This window comes from Caretta caretta, chromosome 6, assembly GCF_965140235.1.
Source record: "Caretta caretta isolate rCarCar2 chromosome 6, rCarCar1.hap1, whole genome shotgun sequence".
In the NCBI taxonomy this organism is placed as follows: domain Eukaryota; kingdom Metazoa; phylum Chordata; order Testudines; family Cheloniidae; genus Caretta; species Caretta caretta.
The window spans coordinates 35,882,336-35,903,430 of NC_134211.1; the positions used below are offsets into that span (position 1 = coordinate 35,882,336).

At 41.4% G+C, this 21,095-nt stretch overlaps 1 protein-coding gene across 3 annotated transcripts in view; it reads left to right on the forward strand.

Moving 5' to 3' along the window:
• The first annotated feature begins 12,628 nt into the window (after nucleotides 1-12,628).
• PARVA (parvin alpha) overlaps nucleotides 12,629-21,095 on the forward strand; it is an 89,536-nt gene continuing 81,069 nt past the window's right edge. Inside the window, exon 1 of one of the 3 annotated variants that reach the window (XM_048855601.2) lies at nucleotides 12,629-13,034. In XM_048855601.2, the coding sequence (XP_048711558.1) occupies nucleotides 12,896-13,034 (139 nt within the window). In that variant the 5' untranslated portion in view covers nucleotides 12,629-12,895. The remainder of the gene's footprint in view (nucleotides 13,035-21,095) is intronic. The other 2 variants (XM_048855602.2, XM_048855603.2) reach the window with 2 other exon arrangements.

Below are 21,095 nucleotides of genomic sequence, written 5' to 3' on the forward strand. Positions count from 1 at the left end.
GGCATATCTAGCGATACTGCAGAGCTTGAAATGATATATATTGTTACAATATACAGTCTGAATAGCTCTTTGGGTTTGTACTTCTTTTTTTATGAACACAGGGCATATCATTGTAATTGCTTTGATGTAGCTGGCTGGGTGTCTCTGAGCAAAAGTGACAATAGTAGTTTACCACATTGCATAATGAGGCATCAGCATTTTTGTTCACTTATATCCAAAGTAGACTGCAAATGCATCCTATGCTGGACCCCAAACTGATGCTGGGAGGCAGGCTTTGGCAAAAGGCACTTCCAAAAAGCTGGATTAAGCTGCTTGTTCTATTAAAAACGGGCACCATTTTATACCTTAGTGAGCCTTCCCACTATTAAAAAGCTTTAGAACTGTGACCATTGCATTTTAGACTATGCCTGGAACTTGTTTGTATGGTAGTATATTTACACTATTATAGAGTGACTACTATCCCTATCGCCTTCATGACAACCAAATCTCATATAGCTAGAATTTAGCAAATAACTTGTAATGACTAAATTATTCAGTGGAATTCACCACAACTTTAGTTTGCATATTGTGCATGAACAGATTGTGTGGTCTCCTCAAATGTATTAGTTATTCACAATTATTCACCCAATAATTCTTGCAAATAATTCTAAGTCCATAGCTGGTTGGGAGCAGTTGGTGGCAGGTATTCAATATTTGAAGGTCAGACATTTTTGATTGGAGACACAGATCATGTGCTATGTTTCCATTCACTGACAGGATGAGGATGCCTCTTACAGTCAGGTTTCTAGTGTGAATATCTCAACTACAAATTAGGAACTCACGTTGCACAAATATGCATTTAAAATATTGCCCTTTGGAACCCCAATCTGAAGTCCCCTGTGAGGAGTCCGTCCATGGATTTCAATGAGCTTTGCAGCAGACACTTGGTGGCTATTCTTGCCCGGAATATTCACTTGCTGGAATATTCATAGAAATGTGGCATAAGAGGCTTGGGACACAGATGCTGCATATGGATTTGTAAATACAGAAGACTATTAAATAAATACCACTGAAAGATTTTTGTGAAGTGAGGCTGTCCCAGTGAGTTCAGATTTAAATAAATATGGTATGGGCCTGATTCTAGACATGTGTCACTCTGGCCTATTGTTTATAGTTGACTGTAAATAGTGATATATATATCACTAAAAGCCACGTGAGCTTATTTATAATGGTGCTTTCTCTGTATTAAAACTTGCCAATTAGGTCATTTTTTTCATTGTATACAGTAGGTCTCCTTTTTCACCTACAGTTTTTATTTATTAAGTGTTGGGCTAGTTCTTAGAGGTCCTAACATATAAGATGAGCACACAACATATTTATGAATGAGCTACTTGAAGATCAACTGTTTTCTTGAAATTTATATAATAATGGTTGTTTTTATTTCTATAGTGCCCACACTGCTGGGCATGTTAGAAAGGTATAAAGACAAGATCCTTGTCCCAAAGGGCTTACAAGCTAACCAGAAAATGTACAAACAAATGAATGCGGATGTGATTCAATGGTGAAGCTAAGCATGAATCTTGTTAGTTCTATGTTTTTTTGTTGAGGTGTAGGGGGCTCCTTAGAGGAATGGGGGAAAAGAAGAGAGAGTTGCCAAAAACTTTTATTTAATGGTGTCAAGTTATTTTATGGGTATTTGGTCTCCATTTGTTTGATTAGCCGAGAGAGAGAAACAAGTAAAACTTAGGCGGATATGAAGTATCAGAGGGGTAGCCGTGTTAGTCTGTATCCACAGAAACAATGAGGAGTCCGGTGGCACCTTAAAGACACAGATTTATTTGGGCATAAGATTTTGTGGGTAAAAACTCACTTCTTCAGGTGCATGGAGTTAAAATTACAGATGCAGGCATAAATATATATATATTGGCACATGAAGAGAAGGGAGTTACCTTACAAGTGGAGAAGCAATGTTGAAGGCCAGTTCGGTCGGGGTGGATGTTTTCCACTCCAAACAATTGATGAGGAGGTGTCAATACCAAGAGAGGGGAAAATTGCTTTTGTAGTGAGCCAGCCACTCCAGTCCCTTTTCAAGCCCAAATTGATGGTGTTAAGTTTGCAAATGAATTGTAGCTCTGCAGTTTCTCTTTGAAGTCTGTTTTTGAAGGATTTTTTGTTGAAAGATGGCTACTTTTAAATCTGTTGTTTATCTGTTAAATCTGTTATTTATTTATATCTGTCCAGGGAGATTGAAGGGTTCTCCTACTGGCTTTTGTATGTTACCATTCCTGATGTCTGATTTGTGTCCATTTATCCTTTTGCGTAGAGACTGCCCGGTTTGGCCAATGTACATGGCAGAGGGGCATTGCTGGCACATGAGGGCATATATAACATTAATAGATGTGCAAGTGAATGAGCCCCTGATGGCGTGGTTGGGTCCTATGATGGTGTTGCTAGAGTAGATATGGGGACAGAGATGGCAATGGGGTTTGTTACAGGGATTGATTCCTGGGTTAATGTTTCTGTGGTGCGGTGTGTAGTTGCTGGTATTTGCTTCAGGTTGGGGGGCTGTCTGTAAGCAAGGATTGGCCTGCCTCCCCAAGACCTGTGAGAGTGGAGGATCGTCCTTCAGGATAGGTTGTAGATAGGACAGATCTACAACCTACTATCTCAGGGACTCTCTTTCTGCCCCACCACCCCCACACACATGATACAGTTCTGTTGGTGATCTGGAAGGCTACTTTTGCCATCTATGACTCAAGGAATATTTTCAACACACCACTGACCCACAGGAAACCTCCTACCAACACTACAAGAAGAAGAATTCTGAGTAGACTCCTTCTGATGGTCGAAATGACAGACTGGTCTTCTACATAGAGTGCTTCTGCAGACGTGCACAGGCTGAAATTGTAAACAAACAGCATCACTTGCCCCTATAACCTCAGCTGTATAGAACGCAATGCCACCCACAGTCTCAGAAACAACTCTGACATTATAATCAAAGAGGCTGACAAAGGAGTCCTGTAGTCATCATGAACAGGTCAGATTATGAACAGGAGGCTACCAAGCAACTCTCCAACTACACCATATGCTCAAGAAACTCCCTGCTACAGCATGGGAACAAATCTACACAGACATACCCCTAGAGCCCCGACCAGGGGTATTCTATCTGCTACCCAAGATCCATAAACCTGGAAATCCTGGATGCCCCATCATCTCAGGCATTGGCACTCTTACAGCAGGATTATTTGGCTATTTGGACTCTCTCCTCAGACCCTAAGCTACCAGCACTCCTAGCTATTTTCGAAACATCACCGACTTTCTGAGGAAACTACAATGCATTGGTGATCTTCCTGAAAACACCATCCTGGCCACGATGGATGTAGCTCTTTACACCAATATTCCATATGAGGATGGACTACAAGCTGTCAGGAACAGTATCCCTGAGGAGGCCCTGGGACACCTGGTGGCTGACCTTTGTGACTTTGTCCTCACCCACATCCATTTCAGATTTGGGGACAGCAACAGCACTGCTGGCTGACTTAGAACAACGTTTCCTCAGCTCTCATGCCCTAGCGCCCCTCCTCTACTGACGCTACATTGATGACATCTTCATCATATGGACCCACGGGAAGTAGGCCCTTGAAGAATTCCACCTGGATTTCAACAATTTCCACCCCACCATCAACCTCAGCCTGGTCCAGTCCACACAAGAGATCCACTTCCTGGACACTACAGTGCAAATAAGCGATGGTCACATAAATACCACCCTATACTGGAAACCTACTGACCGCTATACTTACCTACATTCCTCCAGCTTCCATCCAGGACACATTACACGATCCATTGTCTACAGCCAAGCCCTGAGATACAACCACATTTGCTCTAATCCTTCAGACAGAGACAAACACCTACAAGATCTCTATCAAGCATTCTTAAAACTACAATACCCACCTGGAAACAGATTGACAGTGCAAGATGGGTACCCAGAAGTCACCTACTACAGGACAGGCCCAACAAGGAAAATAACAGAGCACCACTGGCCATCTTGTACAACCCCCAGCTAAAACCTCTCCAGCGTATCATCAATGATCTACAACCTACCCTGAAGGACGATCCCCCACTATCACAGGCCTTGGGATGCAGGCCAATCCTCGCTTGTAGACAGTCTCCCCCCCACCGCCAACCTGAAGCAAATACTCACCAGCAACTACAGAAAACACCACAGAAACACTACACACCACAGAAACACTAACCCAGGAACCAACTCTGTAACAAACCCCGTTGCCTTCTCTGCCCCCATATCTACTCTAGCGACACCACCATAGGACCCAACCACACCATCAGGGGCTCATTCACCGACACATCTACCAATGTGATATATGCCATCATGTGCCAGCAATGCCCCTCTGCCATGTACATTGGCCAAACCGGACAGTCTCTAAGCAAAAGGATAAATGGACACACATCAGACATCAGGAATGGTAACATACAAAAGCCAGTAGGAGAACCCTTCAATCTCCCTGGACATTCAATAACAGATTTAAAAGTAGCCATTCTTCAACAAAAAACCTTCAGAAACAGACTTCAAAGAGAAACTGCAGAGCTACAATTCATTTGCAAACTTAACACCATCAATTTGGGCTTGAATAGGGACTGGAGAGGTTGGCTTACAACAAAAGCAATTTTCCCCTCTTTTGGTATTGACACCTCCTCATCAGTTGTTGGGAGTGGACAACATTCACCCTGACTGAATTGGCCTTCAACATTGCTTCTCCACTTGTAAGGTAACTCCCTTCTCTTCATGTGCCAATATATATATTTATGCCTGTATCTGTAATTTTCACACTATGCATCTGAAGAAATGGGTTTTTTACCCATAAAAGCTTATGCCTAAATAAATCTGTGTCTTTAAGGTGTCACCGGACTCCTCATTGTTTAGGTGGATATGCACTGTCACCTTAGTATCCTCTCTTAATTTGCTGTTAGCTATTAACAAGCTTACAGAAATAATTAATGATGAGATGAATGCTTAGCAATTAGCTGCATAGAGTTGGCAGGTCAAGGCTTTAGCAGATGGTTGATTGCAAACATTCAGAAAAATATTTAGGGTGGGATTTTCAAAAGCATTCAGAACTGGCCTAATTCTGCTCTCACTAAAGCCAATTGGAAAGTCACAACTGACTACAATGAGAGCATCAGTATGCCAGCACTGAGTGATCTTGAAATTCCACTCAGTGTCTGACGATCATGTGGTCTAAAGGTTAGAGAAAAAGTGTAGTTAAAAGAAACATGTTGAGCTACAATCCAATCTAATTTACTGTGTGACTTTGTCTTAGTCAGCCCAGCTTGAACCGTGTGTTAAATAGCAGAAATGTAGTGAAAACGAGATATGACATCAAAGCTGAGCTTTCTCCTGTGAATCAGTTATCTGAGGCCACACATATAAATCTAAACTGTGGTATTCTTTCCGCTAATCAAGCTCTCCTTCCTATTTGCCTAACCCAGTGGTTCTCAAACTTTTTTTTTCATGGACCACTGAAAATTGCTGAGGGTCTTGGCGGACCACTTAATTAGCTAACTATTGTAAAGTGCTTTGGATAAAACCCCTAAATTAAAAAAAAACTTAATTATTAACATTTTTTGTTCTACAAATAAAAGCACACAACTCATATTTTAATATCAGTAGTCTTACCTTTCTAATGTGATGGATGTGCCCTCTCCCCTGCCGTGGAAGCCCCCGAGCTGGGGCTGGGAAGGAAGGCCGTCTCTCCCCAGTAGCCACAGCCCTGGAGCTGGGGAAAGTCACCTCGTTCTCTGGCTGCTGCAGCCCTGCATGTCCCAAATTCCTCCCACCGCCTCTTCTCAACCCACTGCCCACTCACCTGCCCTATTCCCCCCAAGGCCACCACCTCACCTTACATGTGCATCTTCTCCAGGGTCCAGGCACCTAATTAGTGGACTGGCACTTCATTCTCTTGTGTGCGGCCGCCCAGGCATGCACGGTGACGGGTTTGGTCATAGAGACTGTCACTTGATGTGCTGGAATTGCCTTTGAGCCCGTTTTCCCTGCCAGCTTGGGACTCCAGACCTTTGCCTTGTTGAGCCAGACACACTAGCCTGCTGCAACACAGACCGAGGTCTGGTCCATGCCCACAAAGCTGCAGACTTTAACCAAAAACTGCTCAGCAGGTCACCTGCCTCCAGCACCCAGACACCGAGCTCCCAATGGGATCCAAACCCCAAATAAATCCATTTTACTCTGTATAAAGCTTATACAGGGTAAACTCATAAATTGTCTGCCCTCTATAACACTGATAGAGAGGTTTCAGAGTAACAGCCGTGTTAGTCTGTATTCGCAAAAAGAAAAGGAGTACTTGTGGCACCTTAGAGACTAACCAATTTATTTGAGCATGAGCTTTCGTGAGCTACAGCTCACTTCATCGGATGCATACTGTGGAAACTGCAGAAGACATTATATACACAGAGACCATGAAACAATACCTCCTCCCACCCCACTCTCCTGCTGGTAATAGCTTATCTAAAGTGATCATCAAGTTGGGCCATTTCCAGCACAAATCCAGGTTTTCTCACCCTCTGCCCCCCCCCCCCCACACACACACACAAACTCACTCTCCTGCTGGTAATAGCCCATCCAAAGTGACCACTCTCTTTAAAATGTGTATGATAATCAAGGTGGGCCATTTCCAGCACAAATCCAGGTTTTCTCACCCCCCCACCCCCCTCCAAAAACCACACACACAAACTCACTCTCCTGCTGGTAATAGCTTATCCAAAGTGACCACTCTCCTCACAATGTGTATGAAAATCAAGGTGGGCCATTTCCAGCACAAATACAGGTTTTCTCACCCCCCCACCCCCTTGTTTCAAAAAAACACACACACAAAAACTCACTCTCCTGCTGGTAATAGCTCATCCAAAGTGACCACTCTCTTTAAAATGTGCATGATAATCAAGGTGGGCCATTTCCAGCATAAATCCAAGTTTAACCAGAACGTCGGGGTGGGAGGAGGGTAGAAAAAAACAAGGGGAAATAGGCTACCTTGCATAATGACTTAGCCACTCCCAGTCTCTATTTTCTTGTAGGTGTTAGTCACCTACTACAGGACAGGCCTAACAAAGAAAATAACAGAACGCCACTAGCCGTCACCTTCAGCCCCCAACTAAAACCCCTCCAACGCATTATTAAGGATCTACAACCTATCCTGAAGGATGACCCAACACTCTCACAAATCTTGGGAGACAGGCCAGTCCTTGCCTACAGACAGCCCCCCAACCTGAAGCAAATACTCACCAACAACCACATACCACACAACAGAACCACTAACCCAGGAACCTATCCTTGCAACAAAGCCCGTTGCCAACTGTGCCCACATATCTATTCAGGGGACACCATCAAAGGGCCTAATAACATCAGCCACACTATCAGAGGCTCGTTCACCTGCACATCTACCAATGTGATATATGCCATCATGTGCCAGCAATGCCCCTCTGCCATGTACATTGGTCAAACTGGACAGTCTCTACGTAAAAGAATAAATGGACACAAATCAGATGTCAAGAATTATAACATTCATAAACCAGTCGGAGAACACTTCAATCTCTCTGGTCACGCAATCACAGACATGAAGGTCGCTATCTTACAACAAAAAAACTTCAAATCCAGACTCCAGCGAGAAACTGCTGAATTGGAATTCATTTGCAAATTGGATACTATTAATTTAGGCTTAAATAGAGACTGGGAGTGGCTAAGTCATTATGCAAGGTAGCCTATTTCCCCTTGTTTTTTTCTACCCCCCTCCCCCCGACATTCTAGTTAAACTTGGATTTATGCTGTAAATGGCCCACCTTGATTATCATGCACATTGTAAGGAGAGTGGTCAGTTTGGATGAGCTATTGCCAACAGGAGAGTGAGTTTGTGTGTGTGTTGGGGGGGGGGGGTGAGAAAACCTGGATTTGTGCTGGAAATGGCCCACCTTGATTTTCATACACATTGTATGAGAGTGAGTTTGTGTGTGTGTGGCGGGGGGGGGGGGGGGACACAGAGGGTGAGAAAACCTGGATTTGTGCTGGAAATGGCCCAACTTGATGATCACTTTAGATAAGCTATTACCAGCAGGAGAGTGGGGTGGGAGGAGGTATTGTTTCATGGTCTCTGTGTATATAATGTCTTCTGCAGTTTCCAGTGTATATAATGTCTTCTGCAGTTTCCACAGTATGCATCCAATGAAGTGAGCTGTAGCTCATGAAAGCTCATGCTCAAATAAATTGGTTAGTCTCTAAGGTGCCACAAGTACTCCTTTTCTTTTTACTGATAGAGAGATATGCACAGGTGTTTGCTCTCCCAGATATTAATCACTTACTTTGGGTTAATTAATAAACCAAAGTGATTTTATTAAGTATTAAAAGTAGGATTTAATTGGTTTCAAATAATAACAGCTAGAACTAGGTAAGTTACCAAGCAAAATAAAACAACACACACAAGTCTAACCCAAATACATTAAGAAACTGAATACAGGTAAATCTCACCCTCAGAGATGTTTCAATAAGCTTCTTTCACAGACTAGACTCCTTCCTAGTTTGGGCCCAATCCTTTCCCCCTTGTTAATTCCAGCAGGCATCTTAGGTGAAAAGCTGGGGCTTTCTCATGACTGGGACATGTTCTGTTCCACCTCCTTTTATAGCTTTAGCACAAGGTGGGAATTTTTTGTCTCTCTGGGTCCCCACTCCTCCTCCTAAATGGCAAAGCACCAGGTTTAAGATGGATTCCAGTTCAGGTGACAAGATCACAAACTTTGTAATGATACTGTACAAGAGACCTTTTGCATGAAGCATATTCCAGTTATAGCATATTTATACTCATAAGCATATTTCCACAAAACATTATGGAGTACAATGTCACATGCACCTTAGAGGGAATTATTTGCGGACCACCTGAATGGAGCTCACAGACCACTGGTGGTTCATGGACCACAGTTTGAGAACTTCTGGCCTAGACCATAATGAGTATATTAATATGGTCTATCCCTCTCAGCTTATTGAGAAAATTAGTTTGGATAAAATCCTTCCTTCACTGCAGTTGTATGTCACTCTGAGTGATATGACCCTGTGGTAAACTAAAAAAAAAACAGATATGAAGAGCTGTACAAGAAGGAGCATATGGCTGTGTAGTTATGTTTTTTGTGTGTGAGCCTTTGGGATATTGAATTTTATAAAACCAAAACAACCTTTCCCCCCACAAACCCAGTAGACCTATATTACTGCAACTTTATATAAGGTTGAGAGTTTACACAAATAAAAACTGAGAAATTTAAAGTTGTTTTCTACATCAACCATAACTTCCCCCTTATACATATGTATGTAGTCTTTGTATTATTGTATGTAGTTTTAATTCAATGTTCTATATATGATCCCAGACAGAAACACTAAGTTAAGATGGAGGGTATGTAGCATGTAAATTAACGGTAAAGAACTTTACAGTGATGTTGTCGTTATTCCAGTACTAAGAATTTCAAACCAGGAAATTCAGAGTTAAAGTTATACTTAAAAGAATTCCAAATACGTTAAGGTAAATACACAGTTAAGGCACCCCAACAACCATAACTCTGCCACTATAGTGTCCCCAGGAAATAACAATTGTTGTTAAGGCAATTTAATATTTGTGGTCTCAAATTAGATTAAACTGATTTTAAAGGCACATTCTTTTTTTTTTTTTTTCATTTTTTCCCACCTCCTGGCAGCAAAATCTCTCCCATAAAGGATGTTGCATAATATATTTTTCTGAATTGAATGTCCATATTTTGAAAATAAAGATGAAGACCAGATAGGGGAAAAAAAAAAAAGGTACTGGGGTTTTTTAGTCGAACAAGTAACGTAGCAATTGAACATTTAGTTCAGATTTTGCATGCTATAAGGCTACGTGCCCCAGTGTGCATTGTAGCCAGCAAAATATCTGATTTGTCCTTTCTGTCATTAAGATGGAATCTGGTGGCAGAAAGGCAGCCAGACCTTCACTTGAAAAAAAATCTTTTTAATCTCCTGTGCCCATAAGATTTACATCCATAAGTACCTATTTACATGAATAAATTAGGTATAAATGGGGATCTAGCTGTGTAATTATGTGTAAATATGTAGGCCTCCATGTGCTCATATGAAGGTCTTGAGGCTATATTTATTTCTCTCTCCTCTTTTAGAAAAGTCTCTAACTACATCCTTAAAAAAAAAAAATTTAAAGCACCTGCTGACCTGATCCACAGTGTCTGAGTAAACAAAACTTAGAATCATAGAATCATAGAATATCAGGGTTGGAAGGGACCCCAGAAGGTCATCTAGTCCAACCCCCTGCTCGAAGCAGGACCAATTCCCAGTTAAATCATCCCAGCCAGGGCTTTGTCAAGGCTGACCTTAAAAACCTCTAAGGAAGGAGATTCTACCACCTCCCTAGGTAACGCATTCCAGTGTTTCACCACCCTCATAGTGAAAAAGTTTTTCCTAATATCCAATCTAAACCTCCCCCACTGCAACTTGAGACCATTACTCCTCGTTCTGTCATCTGCTACCATTGAGAACAGTCTAGAGCCATCCTCTTTGGAACCCCCTTTCAGGTAGCTGAAAGCAGCTATCAAATCCCCCCTCATTCTTCTCTTCTGCAGACTAAACAATCCCAGCTCCCTCAGCCTCTCCTCATAAGTCATGTGTTCTAGACCCCTAATCATTTTTGTTGCCCTTCACTGGACTCTCTCCAATTTATCCACATCCTTCTTGTAGTGTGGGGCCCAAAACTGGACACAGTACTCCAGATGAGGCCTCACCAATGTCGAATAGAGCGGAACGATCACGTCCCTCGATCTGCTCGCTATGCCCCTACTTATACATCCCAAAATGCCATTGGCCTTCTTGGCAACAAGGGCACACTGCTGACTCATATCCAGCTTCTCATCCACTGTCACCCCTACGTCCTTTTCCGCAGAACTGCTGCCTAGCCATTCGGCCCCTAGTCTGTAGCGGTGCATTGGATTCTTCCGTCCTAAGTGCAGGACCCTGCACTTATCCTTATTGAACCTCATCAGATTTCTTTTGGCCCAATCCTCCAATTTGTCTAGGTCCTACTAGGTACTTCTGAAAAATAGAGTTGATTTTAGTAGCATGTGAAACACTGTAGAATATGCAGATAACTGTTCAAAAATACAATAAATGTTATGAGTCAGAGAGAGCAAACAGAAGGAAATGTGATATCCTACCAACCCTCAAGCCAATGCCACTTTTAGAAGAATGGCACTCTATGGCTGTAGAATGTTGTTCTCTAGGGCATGTGCAAACAGTATACAGTATGTCTGTATTTATTTATGTCTGCCTCTCATCAGACACTCACCGTTACTGACTTGTAAACACAACAATTATTAACTGATTTAGAAATATCCTCATGGTAATTTCATTTCACTTATTATGCCTAATGGATAGCCAGATATTTGCATGAAGTGTGTGTGGCTTTTTGCCTAAATTGTTAATCAAGTGATTAAGTGGTAAGTGAAAGTAGCACATCCAGATGACACTAATGCTGTCCCACTCCTGGGCCTCTCCTGAACAGACTGCCAATCATGGTAAACTCTGTGTTTTTTATTATACTTTTCTTCCAGGCTACTCGTTTACAAATCAATTAAGAAAACAGGGACACAGTACTTCTCCTTAATGGGAAATATACTAGAAAATGGTATTTCTTTTTCATATACATATATTTGTCATAGTACTGACCGTTCTTTCTTTTGTTCTTTTTCTTACTGTATATGTAATATATGTTGCAGTTTTATGTTTCTTTCTTATCAGTGCGTTATATTGTACCCACATACTATGATGATGGATGCAACAGAGGGGAGTGGAGGGAGAAATATAGTGTGAGATTAAAGCCTATTTTGAAAATTGAGTATTAACTTGCAGAAAGCTTGCTAGTGTTTTCTTATTAGCTTGTTGTCTTTCCTAGTGAGAATTGGTCAGACAACATGGAAACATTCACCTTAACCTGTACTCCTTTCCACCCACTTCCAGAATTTAGGAATCCTGGTAGCAGCATTTAAGTAAACACTTCAAGCTGAGTAGTTCTTCAGGTTTAGATGGGACTAATCTCTTGTCATGTGTAAAGTTAAGCATGTGTATATGGTTGAAGGATAAGGGCCTGTTTGTGGCCCAAATCCCTATGTGATGAGCCCAGTGTATAAATCTAAATCGGATGGAAGAGAAGCCTGAGCTGTAGCTGAGGAGCACTTGGTGCACCTTTGAGTGGGAAAGAAGGGCATGTCAAGGAGCTAACTCTTTGTGCCCACCAGCCTTGGGTCCATGTGAGTAAAGGCCCTAGTTTTAAATTAGAGCAACCTGGCTTGATCTTGCTTGGAAAGATCAGAATCTCACCCGCCTGGGACTGTCACAAATTTATTATTTATAGGGTCAAAATCTTTAGAGAAGCAAAGGTACCTTCCCTGCCCGGCTGAGGGCACAGTTCATGCACTTAACAGCAGCCGGGTACATCTTGGGTAGGATGCACCTGCCTGGAAGAGAGGGTGGGTGGTAGATCTTCCCCTTTTCTGAACGCTAAGCTCCTAGTGCAGAGCCAGGAATCCCTACTCCAGTGAGGCAGCCAACCGCCCGGCCCGGCCCGGCCCGCTGCCCCCAGGAGCCGGGCAGGAAGGCTGGGCTGGAAAGCGGAGTACACGGCGGTGCAGCAGGGGCTGAGGGAGCGGGGAGCGCACAGAGCGGCCTTCCGTGGCGCAGGGCGGGAGGGAAGCAGAGAGCAGGAGCTGCTTGAAATGCTTGAAATAATTCCGCTTCCGTTTGGAGCAGGGAGCAGCCTCCCGCTCCAGCTGGGTTTCAAACCTGCCTCCCCTCAGCCCTGAACGCGGGCGCGGCATGGCAGCCTCTCCCCCGAAATCCCCCTCGGCCCCCAAGTCCCCCACCACCCCCAAGTCGCCCCCGTCGCGGAAGAAAGATGACTCCTTCTTGGGCAAACTTGGAGGGACCCTGGCCCGGAGGAAAAAAGCCAAAGAAGGTAAAAGGGCCAGGATGGCCCGGCTCCTGGCAGCGCCCTCGGCTGGGCGGCTCTGGGGAGAGGGGCTGAGTCCGGAGGGCTCGCTGCGGCGGCGTGTGGAGGAGAAGCTGGAGGGAGTGGCGGCGCCCCCGCCCCGCGCTTTGCCCTGCGCTCCCCCTCGGAGCAGGAGCGGGGCGGACGGGACCGTGGCGCTCGGGGCGGGGCAGGAGGCTGCGGCCGGGCTAGGGGGCTGAAGGGCTGGGCGCGCCCGGGCTGCGGCTCGCTCTGTTTTTTCCTGTGGAACGCGTCACGCCCCAGAAAAATGCTGGAGCCCTAAGCGGGGGGGGGGGGTCGGCTCATCGCCCCCCCCCCACCTGAGCGCGCTCCCAGTGCCCCCCTCTCTGCTCCTGCTTTCTGCACCCCCGAGCGCATCACCGACTCCTTAGCTATGCGGAGCCTCTGGCTTGCTTCGCACGCCCTAAGGCGCTGGGGCCGGGGCTGTCTGGTTTAGCGGAGGCTGGCAAGCCGTGCCCTGGCGAATAAGACAAGGGTTGTCTTTAATGCAGACCCTGGAGTGACAGGGCCTCTGTGCACGCTCCTCGGTGGTGCTGTGCTGGGAGGAATTTCTTCCCAGAATGGGTATAAAGCAGCGAGTGTGCGTGTGTGCATCTCAATTTATGTTCCCTGGGAAAATGTGCAGTTGGCAGCTGGACAAGACAAGCCTGGAGGGCGATCTGTGTGTTTACATGCTGGAGCTGCTTGCGGCGTTCGGGGAGTGGAATTTGTGGAGTTTTTGAAATGTACCTTAAGCTTCATTTTTATCTTCATTTCAGAGCTGATTGGTTGGAGAATCTAGCGATTACAATTACGAAAGAATAAGGAGCCAGAGGGGATTGTGTGGGGGTAATAATGTATTTGGGCTGAATAACCAGTTTCCTAGAGAAGTAAAATTCATGAGAGGGAATTCTCACTGAGCTTTATTACTAATATTCTAATGAAATGATTCGTAAGTGGCTGATTGGGAGATGCACAAATTAAAGACTGGGGGTGGGGGGGTGTTCCAGGAATGTAGGACCAGATTTAGGTGGAGCAAGGGAAGATGTTGGATGAACACTTAGGACTTTATGCCATTTCACTAAAAGAGATGAAGTGCCAAAATAAAAATAACATAAACATAATGGGTCTGAATCAGCTATATGGCCACATTCTGCTATGCCACCAGTGTGAAATGGCCCTAAAGCTGGCTTAACTAGTGCATGGAGGATAACTTCCTATGCAGATGTGTCCTGTTTATGCAACTATCCAGTTTATACAACTCTTCTCACTGTAGTTCTTGTATCTACTCTGGTATAAGGTTTCAGAGTAGCAGCCGTGTTAGTCTGTATTCACAAAAAGAAAAGGAGGACTTGTGGCACCTTAGAGATTAACAAATTTATTTGAGCATAAGCTTTTGTGAGCTACAGCTCACTTCATCAGATGCATTCAGTGGAAAATACAGTGGGGAGATTTATGGTATAAGGGTGATCCTCCCATGGCTTAGAATTAATTTTGCTGGAGGAAAAGGTCCATTGGCAGGTTGCCCCTGGGCCACACAAAACCTCTGCTTGTGGTTTTGTTCCCTTTTAGCAATCTGGCATAAGCTGGTGCAGACCTTAGGCATCTGTAACTTTTTGCAGGGCCTCAGCAGGAATAGTGCAAAGGTCAGTTTTGAGCACCTGTGCCCAGAACTGTGCTGTGTGCAAATCAGCCACAAACCAGAATCTGGACCAGTATATTTCATATGTAGGTTGTAACACTAACTGAAAAAAGCAAGTTCAACACTAAGGATGATGGTACCTTCCTTGACTTGTCCTGTCATGGCAAGCTGTGGCAGCACAGATTACTTTATGTACAGTTGCATGTTGATCTGAGAGGTTGGTGGAGTATCAAAGCATAACAGGAGGAATGAACAGTGTTATACTTAACTTAGAATTTCTTTGTTTCTGTTCCTTTATGTCAACAAAATTATACAGTTAATTTTCTTTATTTTTCTCATTTATTAAAGAAAAATTCTTTATAGAAATGCATGAGATTAAAGGACATACTTATATTTGTGGTCTATATTTTTACACGTGAATGATTCTTACAACAGTGGGGACTTTTTAGTCTGAATCATATTTTTCACTGTTTACAGCTTTACAAATGATTTCATTTGACATAGCGCACATTTTACTAAACATATTTGATGATATTGATCTCAAAACAAAGTAAAATATTTTTCTCTCTTTAAAGTTTTCTTGTAGTCTGTGAACCTCTCTCAAAGTAACTCATGATTAGACTGTTTTTAAAAAAGTCTAGAATATTGAAAGAAGAGACCACCTTTTCCCCTGTCACATTTTGTATGAGCCTGGTGTAGTGATTAAAGTAGGGGACTGGGAGTTTTGGGTTCTATTTCTGACTTTACTGATGAGTCACTTTAGCCCAGATCCACAAAAGGACTCAGGTACCTACCTCCCCACTTGGGAGCCTAAGCCCAAAATTTATGTTCCAGTGAGATCCTCAAAATCCCCTGCTTGGCTGTGAACCTGGGATGTGGGAAACAAGTTCAATTTTTCCCTTTGCCTGATGGGGAGAAAGGATTTAAACAGGGGCCTCCCACCTCTCATGAGAGATATTCTGATGCAGATCTCTCTGTTTCTCCTATTGAAGCTGTTCCACTTTTGCTAAATAATTAAATAGTAATTGGAGTAGGGGAACTGGACTCTGGGCCTTCCACCTAAGGGCCCTAACCACCAGGCTGTAGAGTCATTCTCATGTTTTCTTTCCATTAGTTAATGTTGGAATAGGAAATATTTCACCCTCAATATATGACATGAATACGATATCCAGCTTTGTTCCAAATACATATTCGAAATATGTACTGCATTTTCTCTCACCATTATGGACAATTTTGCCATCTGCATCTGTACAGTTAAGACTCCCCTTTTTCCTGATTTTTTTTTATAATTCCTTATTTTTAGTAATCCTAATGGCCATAGATGTTTAGTTGTTACATTTAGCTTCCCTTATATATTGCCCCCACGTCTTACTTTCTGACTTGTTACTTGCCATTAACCATAAGTTTTCCCCCCATTCGTTATATATTGATTTGTAAGTGTTCTTAAACAACTGCTAATTTTCAATCCTACTTTTCTGTTGAGATTTTTTATCTCAATCAATTCTGCTCATAATTATATTTAGTTTTAGTAATTGAACCCCTTTAAACCTCCAAGTATTTATATTACTGGCTGGGACTGTATTCTGTTTGCACAAAACAAATGTAATCAGGTTACAATCACTTGCACCTAAGCCATCACTTTTATTTATTTGATCAAGTCATCTTTGTCAGTCAAAATGAGGTGTAATATTGAAATACCCTTTGTTGGGTGCAATACTTCTTGTGTTAGAAAATTATCTATAATTTATAGAAAATCCAATGATTTTTTTTTTACTACTGGCAGCATGAGACCTCCAGCATACATCCCCTAAGTTGAAGTTCCCTTTGATTACATGCTTTTACTTTCTACACATTTAAAGTAGATTCTTAAGAAGCCATTTGTTCTGTTCTCTAGTCTGATTTGGTGGTCTGTCAGACACCTACCAATATCTCATTTTGTACGTTATCATTTAAAACATTGATCCATAAACATTCAAGATCCTGTGATTCCAAGATGTCAACCATCTAAAACAAGTAATGGTATCTTTGCTGAAGAGTGCCACCCATCTCCCCTTTTACCCATTCTAAAGAGTGACTTTAACATTCCAGTCATGCAAATTCTCTCACCAGATTTCAGTAATATCAACCGTGTCAGTTTATTCTCATGATTTAACAGTTCTTCCACTTTATTATCCAGGTTTCTAGCACTGGGATATAGGCAGTTAAATAGTTCATTCTCTTTAAGTGTATATGGGACTTCTGCTCACATACGTGCTTTTGAAAATCCCATCCTTTACCTTTCTTGTTACATACTATGTTTATATCTTTGTGTACATCATACCGTTACATCTAGGGCGAGATTTTAAATTATTTCCCCTGGCTCTTCACAATAAAGACTAAAAAATAGCAGTAGTTCTGAATAATTTAAGAAAAGATATTTTACCTATTGTAGGTATTATGATAGGCTGTTACATATTACGATTTTTTGTATTAAGTGTTTAGATAACAATTGTAAATAATACATCATACATATCTAAATGTGACTTCACAATTGTGTCATCAAAAAGTGCTTTGACACAGTCAGGACAATATTGAACCCTTTTACAAATTATAACAATAAAGGCAGTGCCCAAATACTCTGCCAAATCAAAGTCCACTTGGCATTTAAAATGTCTGTATGGTGAAGAGTTATGAAAAAATAAACTAAGAAATCTGCTTGTGAAAGCAATAATAAAACCAACATCGTTCCAAATGCAGCAAAATAATTTGTTTAGACTATCAATGTAAAATTGCTTTATATGAATATTTTGCATTTAGTGAACCTTTCCTTGGAGGACCCAAAAGCTCTTTGCAAAGGTTGGTATTACCTCTATTTTACAGATGAGGAAACTGAATGATCTAAACAAATTAAGAGACTTCTTCAAAGCTACACTGCAAGTTCAGTGGTAGAGCAAGGAATAATACACATTATTCAAAATAAAGAAATACTTGACAGACTATAAAGTGCCATGCCAGGATCAAAATCAAGAGACTAACCTGAGATGCTTCTACCTAATAAAGCTGATTTCAGCTATGGTCTGAAAAGATGTTAGTGCCACAATAAGGAAATGTTTATATGTAAAATATATTTTCACAAAAATAATTTTAAAAACAATTTTATGACACCTAAATTTTGGAGATGAGAAATGTAGTTTGCTTTATACAGTGTGTTAACATCATTTCCTATCATATGGGCTCTTATACTGTATTTTACTGGCAATTTTTCATTGGCCATTGGTGTAGTTTAAGGATGGATAACTAAACTCTTAATGTTGAGGCTAAAAAGACTGCTTCTCTGATGAGATAAAAACTTTTGTAATAAAAAGGTTATACTTTCTGTTAACTGTTGTATCCAGTGACAAAAATCAGATGCCTAAATGTGTGTAAAATGTATTATAAAATTGTCCTTGTAGCATAAGGATAATATTTTAATACATGCTTACAGGTGAAATAACTAATTTTCACTTAATACAAGAAATAGTGTCATCCTATCCAGTTTATGTTAATTGGAGCAGGATCAATCCCTTAAATAAATATTTAAAAGTTTCATTCATCCCATATAAGAAACTGGAGCAGGTTCAATCATATAACAGAGGGATAAATACCTTAGCTGGCCTATCAAGCCCATTTTACTAGCAGTAATGCTTTTTACCAATTAGAAACACTCTTGTAAGCTCTTCATAGTGTTCAAGACCACTTTCTAGCAAATCTTTAAGGTAGTGAAAGAAGTGAACAAAATGATCTCTTCCTTTTTTATTTTCTGGTGTATTCCATTATTTTCTTTTGAGTATTCATGGTGGGTTCAGCAAGGTCACATGTGGTTGTTCTTCCTGAATGTTCCTGGCCTGGGCTGATGGACATAAAAATTTCACACCCTATAATAGCCTAGCTTAGTGGAGAATCTTAAAAATTGGACCATGATGCACTAATAAATCTGTGATACATTCAGCAAGGCAGAGCAAAGTTCAAAATTGCTTAAATTGGTATAGGAGCAGATGCAAAACAGACAGTTTGGACCCATAAATTGGATGGAGAGCAATTACGGTTCAATGTATGGGCTCAGTCAGACTTCCAGTTGATATGGCATCAATTTAAACTAATTTGGCCTCTCTTCTATCTAGTTATTTGGTGCTGATGGTGCAAGAGTTGGAATGAATTTTCCTGCAGCTTCCACTTTTATGACATTATCTCCCACATTGTTCCGTATTTTTTTATTTTGTTTTCACTTTGGTGCTAGGGGTCAGAGGAGCTTTGATTTCTACTGAGTTCTAAGGGAAGTTAAGATATTAGAGTATTTGTTTTAGATTTTCCTATTTCTTGTTAACATCCCCAAAATTCTCAGCCTTTAAGCTGATATCAGGTTGTATTCCTGAGTGTAATGTAGTTAGAAATAAAAAAATAAAATTGACTATAAGCATGCGGTTTAATGTTTAAAATTAATATTTTAAATTATCTGAAATGTATACCTTTATTAAAAAGTCAGTAACTAAAATGCTGTGTCAGATGGCTGATTGAAGGACAAAGGAATGCTCTGCTCTTGATATATATGTCCCATCATGAAATAAATTTGTTCTTTAGAGTACAAAGAATTTTCTGTTTCTTTTTGAGACCTGAGTACTACTTTTTATTAACCCAATTCTGCAATCACTCTTCAAGTTAAATACACATTTAGTACTCATGCAAGCGGTCTTAGTGTAGTTAGTGGCCCTATTTGCATGACTAGGTACTATTTAGCAGGAGCAAGGGTTGCAGAATCTGAGCCCAGTGTTGTAAATTCTACAGAAATATGGGCTTGAGGTTTGTTCATCTCTACTTGTGCTTCATTTGAGGGACTAAGTAGGGATTCTAAGCAAGTTTAAATGGGTTTTTACTTCTACTCTTGGCTAATGTTAAATTTGAAATGGGATACACACTGGGAAGAGGAATAGGTATGTATCAAGACCTTCTTATTCTATATGGGAAAGTAGGTAAAGTTTATGAATGAAACAGCAGTATTTTGTCTCTAGGCCTTATTATCTCATTAGAATTGCACTATGCTTGTGTTTCAGAGGTCTGACAATGGTATATTTCCTCAGGATATTGAAGTTAATGCATAGCATTTGAAGTGTAGTATGTGATTATAACCTTCCCCTCCCTGGTGTACTACATTTATGCATGTTCTCTTCTTCCTTATGTACAGCCAGATGTGGTCCTGGGTGTCAGGTGAAATCCAATTAGTATCACCTCTGAAAAATGAAATGGGTTGGAGCAGGCACTGAGAAATGGAAAATACAGTGAGTTGATTAAGTAGCAGGAACAACTGAAAATAAGGAGGAAAGAAATGATGAGAAGAATAGTGAAAGAGGAGAATCCTGATTGCTTCACCCCTAAGAGTTAAATCACTTTTATTTGTTGTCTCTTCACTCCAATAGACCTTTCTGAGCATATCTACAGTATTTATAAGGAAAATAAATTCTACCCAGATAAAGACTTTAGTCTGTGAGTTTGTCTCAGATAATATGTATCAACTGTTTACAAGTGACAGCCACCACTATACCTTTAATGACAGGGAGTACCAGGTATGTGCTGCTTGCACTGAAGCAATTGTTCAGCACAAGACCACAAAACCGCAGAGGTAATTATTTTGTGCCAGTGTGGACAGGAAGTACAAGCATAGCACCTGCAATGGTGCCACTTGCCCTTCCAGTGCAGTTTCACAGTGCTCCTGCCCACCTTCGGTGACAACTCTGACAGTTTGGAATACTGGCTCTGTCTCCCGCCAAGCTCTTTCCCACTAGTTGCAGGTAGTTCCAAGAGCAGCTAAAGTGGTATTTGGATGTTTTCTGCTCTGCCTTCACTTCCTGCCCTGTTTGCACTAGTACTGCTCTCAGCAATAAACAGGACACTGTTAAATAGAACTTCTATTTTTAATTATTTAAAAAAATGTTTAAAAAACACATTATCATTTGTATTTGTGCTAAGCACTGTAAACACACGTACACAGTGAATACAGTCCCTGCCCCAAAGAATTTACAATCTAAGGGTCTTCAACATTGTCTTCTAAGTATTTAAATATTTTTCTATCTTTTACTCTCCTCTCTGAGGCTTTGTAAAATTTAAATTGGAATATTTCTGACCTTTCAGCACCTTTTAATCTCAGTATTGGCAACTCTTCAAATGTTTATTGTGAATCTAGCAATGTTTGGTGTTCTCTTGCAGCCTCAGCTCCTGGAGTCATGTGGTTATAAGAGAATCTGAGCTTTCATTTTTTTAAAGTATATTTCTAGCGCCGATGATTGCAGACAAAAGCTTGAAAGCGTGACCTGAAAGTGCACCCTAGATGTTCAGAAGCCAGAAGGCCAATAAAAAGAACCCTTAAAAATCATGGC